Source organism: Triticum dicoccoides, chromosome 3A (assembly GCF_002162155.2).
Source record: "Triticum dicoccoides isolate Atlit2015 ecotype Zavitan chromosome 3A, WEW_v2.0, whole genome shotgun sequence".
Classification (NCBI taxonomy): Eukaryota; Viridiplantae; Streptophyta; class Magnoliopsida; order Poales; family Poaceae; genus Triticum; species Triticum dicoccoides.
In genome coordinates, this window is record NC_041384.1 from 46,003,740 (window position 1) to 46,013,500 (window position 9,761).

The 9,761-nt window shown below is 44.0% G+C and overlaps 1 protein-coding gene across 1 annotated transcript in view; it reads left to right on the plus strand.

Moving 5' to 3' along the window:
* Positions 1 to 710: 710 nt before the first annotated feature.
* LOC119266987 (glutamine-dependent NAD(+) synthetase) overlaps positions 711 to 9,761 on the plus strand; it is an 11,528-nt gene continuing 2,477 nt past the window's right edge. The window contains exons 1-12 of the mRNA XM_037548274.1: positions 711 to 1,121; positions 1,220 to 1,440; positions 2,041 to 2,346; positions 3,186 to 3,409; positions 4,092 to 4,195; positions 4,730 to 4,864; positions 5,195 to 5,363; positions 7,350 to 7,485; positions 8,022 to 8,160; positions 8,671 to 8,847; positions 9,038 to 9,205; positions 9,532 to 9,627. Coding sequence (XP_037404171.1) covers positions 1,247 to 1,440; positions 2,041 to 2,346; positions 3,186 to 3,409; positions 4,092 to 4,195; positions 4,730 to 4,864; positions 5,195 to 5,363; positions 7,350 to 7,485; positions 8,022 to 8,160; positions 8,671 to 8,847; positions 9,038 to 9,205; positions 9,532 to 9,627 — 1,848 coding nt within the window. The 5' untranslated portion in view covers positions 711 to 1,121; positions 1,220 to 1,246. The remainder of the gene's footprint in view (positions 1,122 to 1,219; positions 1,441 to 2,040; positions 2,347 to 3,185; positions 3,410 to 4,091; positions 4,196 to 4,729; positions 4,865 to 5,194; positions 5,364 to 7,349; positions 7,486 to 8,021; positions 8,161 to 8,670; positions 8,848 to 9,037; positions 9,206 to 9,531; positions 9,628 to 9,761) is intronic.

A 9,761-nucleotide genomic window follows, 5' to 3' on the forward strand; every position in this document is an offset into this window, starting at 1 on the left:
CTAGACTTGACCAAAAAGTCTATTTCGGCCTAGACTTGACCAAAAAGTGCCTTTTCGGCTAGGAGATGGCCGAAAACTATACTTCGGCCTAAGTGTGGCCGAAAAGTAGTACTTCGGCCTAATCGTGGCTGAAAAGTACTACTTCGGCTAAAAGATGGCCGAGGGGCTACTAGTTTTTGGTTTTTTTGCATTACGTTCTATAGTTTCTGAAATTGCTACAAAAAATAACATAGTTTTGAAAAAAAATCATGACTTGGCCACTCCAAAAAGTCAGCGGGGCTGTTTGGTTCGTGCCCTTCTCAGCCCTGCCAAATCGTAGGGGCTGTTGGCTAGCCAAAAAATTGGCGAACGATTCCCTAGCCCGTGATTCTGCCAACTAATTGGCGCAAAAGAAGGAGGGAAGGCTGAGGCGGGGCTGGCATGCCAATTATTTGGATCCGATCCAAACGCCACCACCAGGCTAGTCAACGACCAATTTTTTGGTCGGGCAAGTCACGGCTCTAAACCAAACAGCCCCAGCGAGTCCTCTCCGGGGACGGGCACGAAGCAGAGCAGAGCAGCGCGGCCGGCTGTTGCTGTTTCATTTGGCGCGAGCGCACCACGCGGGCGCTCTCTTTCGCGCCAGCGAATTTCCCGAGGGGCCGAGCGGACCCGATGCCAACAATCCTCTGGAATCCAATCCTCGGGAATCTCAGCGCCACGATCCTGAGGACCGGAATCCCGTGAAAATCCCCTCCAATGAACCCAAAGCCGGCCTGAATTCTTTCTTTCTTCCTCTACCCATCTGGCCGTCGGAGACTCGGAGGCCGGCCCTCTCTCCCCTTCCTCCTGCTCCGCCGCCGCCGCCCCCACCTCCCGCCAGCGGCCCTCCGCCACAAGCTGCTCCTCGTCGCCCGACCACCATCCTCGCACTCCACCTCACAACCGTCGGGTCGGCCCGTGCTCCACCGCCGACCCGCCGCCTCCTCCTCCTCCACCTGACCAGGTCGCCGTCCGCCGCCCACTCCCTCCAGATCCGCCGCTCGCCTCCTCCGGATCCAAGGGCCGCTCCACCCGTCTCCAGGATACCAGCGACCCACCCGCCTGCCCACCCTCCGTATCCAATTCAACAGTGACTGAGGGTAAGCTGCGATTCTCTGGAAATTCAGCAGCGAGGTCTACTTCTGCACTTAACCATCTGGGTTTGCTCTAGTGTTAAGCCGCTCGCGCTTGTTTGTAGCCTGCTGATTCGGGCGGCGGCGGCAAGATGAGGCTTCTGCGGGTGGCCACCTGCAACCTCAACCAGTGGGCCATGGACTTCGACACCAACCTCCGCAACGTCAAGGAGTCCATCTCCCGGGCCAAGGCCGCCGGCGCCGTCGTCCGCATCGGCCCCGAGCTCGAGCTCACCGGATACGGCTGCGAGGACCATTTCCTCGAGCAGGACACCACCGCGCACGCGTGAGTGCTCCTTCTCCATGTAACCTACTTACTGATGATGATGAGCTGACGAACCTGTGAGTTGTGCAAAACCTGTACCGCTGTCGTAGCAGTGCTAAGAACCTGAATGAACTGCTAAATGTTAAGTCGTACTGTTTATCACAAAATACGGCTAAGAAAGTTATGGTTCTCCACTGCTAGTTATTAACTCAACCTATGTATGGAAATCACTTGTAAATTGTAATTGAAGTGGTTGGAGTTCTTTAAGGTATTTATTTTCTCCTGTGAACAGTAATTTCATTAATCTGTTTAGCATCTTTTATTGTGTCATGCAAACTTTACTGTATGCATACGGAGCTTGAATTTGTATGTCAACCCTTTGAGTGCCCATTGGGCTACAATTGGTAATCCTAAATTGTACTCCCTCCGTCCCAAAATAAGTGTCACTAATTCAGTACAACTTTGTACTAAATCAACGACACTTATTTTGGTGGAAGAAGTAATGAACAATAACTAATCCCTGGTAATGACATTCTGCCTAGGGTTTCACATTTCTATGAAATACTTGCAAGCTTTAGTTATACTCTCTGTTAATTGCTCTTCTGTATCAACAACCTGCAGATGGGAGTGCCTGAAGGACATTTTGTCTGGTGACTATACAGATGACATCTTGTGCAGCATAGGAATGCCTATTATTTTCAAGAGTGTGCGGTACAACTGCCAGGTTTTCTGCCTAAATCGCAAGATAATTATGATTCGGCCAAAGATGTCCCTTGCAAATGATGGGAACTATCGTGAATTTCGATGGTTTTCTGCTTGGACATATAAAGATGAACTTGTCGATTTTCAACTCCCTATTGATGTCTCAGAGGTTATAGACCAGGAAACTGTACCTTTTGGTTATGGTTATCTGCAGTTTCTCGACGTGTAAGTACTAATGCTTAAATTGGTTTTTTATGATTGTGAACTTGTGATTTCAGGCTGATACTGTCTTGGCTAGCATACTGGATAGAGCAAACACTAATACTGTCATTTCCAACTAACATTTTCTGAATCAAGCTGGATATAAAAAAGGAAATATTCATTGTCTTGGTGTTCTTCCAAATTACAATTCATCATGTGCTTCTAATTTCGAGTCCCTATCTAACTGCTACTCTGTGAGACTATATATCTTACGATGGCCTGTGGTGACTTCATGTTAAATCAGGTCACCCCTGTCTACAAACTAGCTTAGACATTTGATCCTCACCATAGGGAAATATGTACAGCGCAACTACAATTTATTTCATACATGTATGAATTTTTAAAGTCTTGATGAAGAAATTGTCCACGTATGTTACATATATCGATGTAAGTGTCTAGGATGTTCTAATTTTGTTAACCATTAATTGTAGTCCTCTAGGATCATTTTGAGCAAATATCATCCTTGCCTTGCCTTTTCCTGCCTCTTTACGATATTCAGAATGCATATCTAGTACTTGACACTTAGCTAGTCCCATTACCTAATGTAAATGTAAATGCGCAAATCCTCTAAAAAATGTTAATGTGCTATTCTTCTAAAGAAAATGTAAATGTGCTATAACATGTTTATGATTTTAGCATATATGCTCAAATTGCTCTTTGCTAATATGTTTCATTTTACTACGTATTCTTAATTAGTAATTGTATATGGTATGTGATTGATGATCTTGCATTTGTTGATGATATTGGACTGCTTAATTAATTTGGTTATATTATAGCTTTTCATGTTAGTTACTAATTTTCAGATCTTTGGCCGCCGAAACCTGTGAAGAGCTATTTACTGCAAATGCTCCTCGGATTGATCTAGCATTCAGTGGCGTTGAGGTCTTCATGAATGCAAGTGGAAGCCATCATCAGTTAAGGAAGCTCAACCTTCGGATTGATTCCATGAGAGACGCAACCCGTTTATGTGGTGGTGTATACATGTATGCTAATCACCAGGGTTGTGATGGTGGCCGCCTTTATTATGGTATGCTAATATGTCAGTGTTTTCTCTATGTTTTTCTTAGCATTATCCTATATCTTTGGAACTTGAAAACTCCATACCACTTAATTATTAGTTATAGTCCGACGTTTAGGTCTCCTGTTATTCTTTCCAACATTGAGGATGCATTGGATCGTGGTTCACTTTGAAGGAAGTGCGTGCGATTGGAATTTCTCAAATGTTTGTGTGACATAACCTTTGTATTTGGATATACCCAACACATGATCACTGACAGGTGGTAACAATATTGGTATTTTGCAAAAACTGAAGCTTGAGTGGTATTTCAGTGTCTACTGAATTAACACTATTAACACTACATGGTGATTTTTTTTCCTGTTTCGTTGGTCAAGTTGCAGTGATGATATATAGTGCTTTTGGTTCTATTGTTTTTGACTCCCATGTATCGTAGCCCTGCATTCAATTTAGTACTAGCTTTCTTTTTCAAGACTAAACAAAAGACATGGGCACCATCTAAATAGAGGGCCAGTAAGCAAAGTACACATGCTAGAGAAAATGCCTTAAGCGATGCAACCATCACTAGCATACCCAGATTGTTAATCCAGCAGTAGTTATGTGTAAAGTTAGTTTTACACATTCATGAGTCGTCTTTATCAGAGTTGTATTATTTGATTCATTTGTTCTAAGTTATCCCAAATGTTCTCACTAGATGGCTGCTGCTGCATTGCGGTGAATGGGGATGTGGTTGCCCAGGGATCACAATTCTCATTGAAGGATGTTGAAGTGTTGGATGCTTTGATAGATCTGGATGCTGTAAGTTCTAGCTCATTTGGATCTTAGTTGCAGTCCTATAATGCTGTCAGTGATTCATATTCTTCTTTGAGTTAAAGGATTTCCATAACTGAAGGCTCTTGAATTAGTATTAGTGGAAGTATGAAAACATGATTTGCACTTCACATTAGGGTAATCCAGTTACACTCACAGAGACAAACAATTTCTGCTCAATTCTGTATTTATTTTTGCTCACTTTCTTTGTTTTCGCCTGGAAGAATATTTGGCAACAGTCGTTGCATCATTATATGTTGTTCAGCAGTTACTGGTATCTCCACTATTGCATCATTATATGTTGTTCAGCAGTTACTGGTATCTCCACTATTGTTAATCTTATTCTTGTGTTATTTTTCAGTTGAATTATCTAAGGTCATAAGCTTTTGGTTCTTTTCTCATATTTGTTAAAAGTAACTTTTCTAGCTCGTAAATTTCTAGTTCTATTAGATAATGATTTATCTTTGACATAATTATATGGATCAAACTTTTGCATAACTGGACATTCTTTTGTTGAACCAGGTATCAAGTTATCGAGCATGTGTTTCTAGTTTTAGGGAGCAAGCAAGTCATGTAACAAAAGTACCTTGTGTTAAGGTACAATATAAGCTTTGCCAAACATTTCGTGATGGAATGATCCCAACTGATCCAATTGAGGTTAGTTTCTGTTTCTAGATTTGATATATTTCATTATTTCTGGAACGCTGCAGTATAGAATATTTTACTTTTTATAACCGTGTCCGAAAGAGATAGAATTGTTTTAGAACCTATCGTATTGTAGGATCACGATACTATGAGATTTTTATTTTCAAGTGATATTTATTTCGTGTATTATCTTGAAAAACCTGTGATGAATTATCTAACACAATTTTTACTAGCACCACTGGAACGTTTTTAGTGAATGCAAATTGTGATTGTAATTCCCAATGAAAACTACAGCCCAGCTTGACAAGTCACAGTTAGTAACCCATTTTTATCACTCTGAAGGTTATGTATCACTGTCCTGAGGAGGAGATTGCATTTGGACCTAGTTGCTGGCTGTGGGATTATCTTCGCAGAAGTCGAGCATCTGGATTTTTGCTTCCACTTTCTGGTGGTGCGGATAGTTCGTCCGTTGCAGCAATTGTTGGCTGCATGTGCCAGCTTGTCATAAAAGGTCAGGTCAAAAGTCTTAATTTTCCTCCATTAGCATAGTATATTTTATAAAATGTCTTTAGAGATGTACTCTACTTGCCAAATTATAGTGCATATTAGCAACAACTCACATTCCAAGGATGAGTTAAAACAGATTGTTTATGCTTCATGCATTGCTCATGGAGTCTCTGGGTCATAAATTTGGCAAGGAGGGAGTAGGTTACAGAACGCAGTTAAATAGTTTATCTGCACACTGGATTTGCAACCATATGTGCTTAGAAAAGAAATAGGAGGAACTACATCCCCATCGGTGCAACTATCAGCACTGATCCTCTGTACATATTCTTAGCTGTAGTATTCTTATTATTTTCATTTCAGTAATAATAGGTTCCACTAAGACAATACTGCCTGAATATAAGGCATATTTTCACTCTCCAAGTTAAAGTGTTTAATAGCTAGAAAATTCATCATCATAATTTCTTTCCAACACGAATCGAACAATACCAAATTTATGCCACATAACCTACACATTATTATTATCGGATTAATTGTTGGTCAAAGCTTGAACTTGGAAGTTAAAATTTTGCCTTTTTTTTTGAGAAAACGCAAGAGACTTTGCGTTTCATTTCATTGAACAGGAAGACATCAGGGGTACAACCTCCAGAAAGGAGGGACACATACGCACACACATACACACGACCGTCCTCACCAAGCGACTACAACTAGGTGAGGAGGTGCCCTCAACTACAGACACGCAACGACATTAGGCCTCGCCCAGCAGGGCAGCGTCACTGCCATTGCCAGACAGCTCCAGGGACGATTGCAGCTCCAGGACTGCCCAGGCCAACGTACCTCTCACCCATGTGCCTAGAGAGTCGGCGGGTGAAGGGCAGGGCTCAACAGGAACTGGTGTAGCAATCGTTGGGGGAGCGCCGGCGCTGGCATACATTGCGATCCGCTCCCTGTGTAGCAGTCTACGCTAGAGCGATGCATCACCAGCCTCCATCTGCCGCATCAAACTCCACTTGCAGCCAAAGCAGCACCTACAAGAGGGGAACGGCGCTGAGATGCCGCCGCTGCCCGGTCCGGGAGGCCGGACCTGGGATTTCTCCCGGTGCTCGAGGAGGAGATCTGGTCAGGGTCATGCCAACGCCTCCAAGGAGGTGACGGCACCCTCGGGCGTCGCCGTTGACAGCGCAGGCCGTCGCCGCGCGGGGATTTCGCCCCGACCCATGAACAAGGACCTCAGATGCAATGGCAGACCGGACTTGGAGAAGAACGTCGGAGAAGACCAGCACACATGGAGGGATGCCTAGGAACGTTGTAGTCGCAGGAGGAGCACCGACCGGCGCAGTGCCAGCAGGCCGGCCACCGCCGGGAGCGCGACGAGCAGGCGACAGCAGCCACCTGCACCGCGCCGCCGCCGTGCCGGCCCGCAGCTACCGCCGCCAGGAACCGCCGGGGCACAACAAAGCAGCAGCCGTCAAGGACCGCCGCGCGCGTGCTCACCCGCCCAGCGGCTAGCCGGCTACCACCGGCAGCGGCCGGAGGGGTGGAAGGAGGGGGACGGGTGGGTTGGGGCAGAAACGCGCAGCCCCGATCTGGGTGCCCTCATCTCTGCCGCTCGCAGCAGCGGCCGGCCGCCGCCACAGCAGCGCCACCGCGCACGCGTTCCACACCATCACGGCCTCCCCTGAGCGCAGACAACCGCCCGCCTCGCCACCGCGCGCTCCCGCCGCTCCAGCGCACAAACAGCAGCGCGCGAGCTCACGGACGAGGGCCCCGCCGCCGCCGTCCAACGGCGAGGGCTTCGCCCGCCGGTTATCCTCCGGCGACGGCCAGGGGAGGAGGGGAGTTTGAGATGGCAGCTAGGGTTTCGCCACCCGAGTCACCCCCTGGGAGCGACGCGGGGGCCGGGAGCCAAAACTGTCGCTTCTTGCCGTATTTTCTGAACGAAGGGAATACCTATTTATGAGACTAATTATCATTTAATACAACCAACATGCAGATATAGATAAAGGAGATGAGCAAGTTAAGGCAGATGCTATGCGGATTGGTCAGTACAGAGATGGGGAGTTCCCCACAGACAGCAGAGAGCTTGCAAAACGTTTATTTTATACTGTTTACATGGGAACAGAAAATAGGTAATCTTTGGCTTAAGGATTCAGTTCTTTTCAGTGTACCCTTCTCTAGAGTATCGTTCTTTCCATTTGATATGCATCAATACATTCTCTTCGTAAATTGATTAACTTGATAATGATGATATGTACTGTGTTTTCTCTCAAGCCCTGCTTGGCTCGTATCATTTGTATTGTATCTCATGGAACTGAAACCAGCATTTCGGACATCCTTGGCACAATATTGTATACTCTGACTTCAGTTCCATGAGAGTACTAATGAAATTTGCATTGCTTGACTGTTGGAGAGTCATCTCATGGAACTGAAGTTGGCATTGATCTCTGAAACAAGAACAATACAGTTTACTACCGAAATGGCTACCAGAATTTCACAAGGCATTGGACTTCTTCACATATGCCACTGATTGTTTCTTCTTTGATTTATATCTTTACTATTTCTCAATTTTCTTCACAAATGAGTGTAAATTATGCTTTGCATATACTTTGCTTCCCCACACAGTATGTTTTTGTTTTCCCTTATTCACAGTATTGTTTGTCCACAGTTCTGAAGATACCAGATCACGCGCCAAAAGGCTGGCGGAAGAGATTGGTTCATTCCACTTTGATGTACCTATTGACAGTGTAGTGTCTGCATTTCTTTCTTTGTTTGAAAGATTAACTGGCAAGCGACCACGCTACAAGGTATTTTGATACTATGACATTCTAATCTACTAAAGAAATTGCTTAAATGGATTCTGTGAATATATATTATTTATTCGCAATATTTGTTTATCCGCATTTCACAACATTTTGTTTTTGCGGCCAACAAAGAATGTTGAACTGAAGCTTTTGTCCTATATCCTTAGTGGTGGGTAAATGTTACCTAGTTGGATGCAATATTTGTGAAATACAAAATATCCCAAACTTAAGTATTCATCCATTCTGAAATAGTGAAATATATAAGCAGAGAAACATTTCTTTGTAAATATGGAAGTAGAAAAGGAAAGAAGCCAAGAACAAGTGCTATGTGACATACAATTCTGAAATCCCATTTTCTAGTTTGAGAAACCAAATGTATTAGATAACCTACAAAGCAAGAACTAATTCACAAAGTGGCTAGGAACAGTGACATGCTTGCATTTGGTTCCTTGACATGCTGGAAGCTGCCGAGGCAAATTCTGATGATCACATATGTATGCTAATATAATTCAGGTTGACGGGGGATCACATACTGAGAATCTGGGATTGCAAAATATTCAAGCTCGAATCAGGATGGTGCTGGCCTTTATGATGGCTTCTCTAATGCCATGGGTTCATAACAAGTCTGGGTTCTATCTTGTTCTTGGAAGCTCAAATGTGGATGAAGGATTGCGTGGTTACTTGACGAAAGTAAGTTAAAAGTTTAACACAAGTCTGCTCTCTTTTAGATATAATGTTCTCACTCATGTCGGCCCTAGGAAACCATGTATATATTTTCCTTCACGGATCCTTCATTGCAATCAGCACTTGTTGGAACTCTTTGATAGTCCGTGATGGCAACTAATGAGTAACGACAATAACTATTGCTTTGTTTGTTTAGTATGACTGCAGTTCAGCTGATATAAACCCCATTGGAAGTGTAAGTAAGCAAGACCTTAGGGCTTTCCTACGATGGGCAGCAGTTCATCTTCAGTATTCTTCATTGGCTGAGGTTGAAGCTGCACCTCCTACTGCAGAGCTTGAGCCAATCCGCACAGATTATAGCCAGGTGACCAAATGTCCAAATAATTCTATTCATTTCCATTTTGGCTCTAGTTTGCTGACGGGAACTTGGTGTTCCCGGTGCTTTTGACCCTGCTCCTTTGCCTTATAGCTTAAAATATATGTAGATTCTGATTCTGTCTTGCGATTGGTAACAGAACATTGTTTAGCTCACTTGTTACGTTGCACTCAAAATATTTCATTAGCATATTGTCCATTCAAGTTTCAGTTATACTTGTGCATAAGGTTGTCTTAGCTAGCTGCTATCAACAAAAATTATGGTAGGTATCTGTACTCAAGTATGCTCATTTGACCCTATTTCCATTTGTGTAGTTGGATGAAGTGGACATGGGGATGACATACGAGGAGTTATCGATATATGGGAGATTAAGGAAAATATTCCGATGCGGTCCTGTTTCGATGTTTCAGGTTGGTCTACAGTTGACTTGATTATTTTGTTTCCTAACCGAAAATTAGAATTCAAGATATCCTTTTGCAGCACACTTAAAATGTCTATGATGTCGAGCTTTTGCATCCTTTTGTTTCTAGTTACTGTTACATGA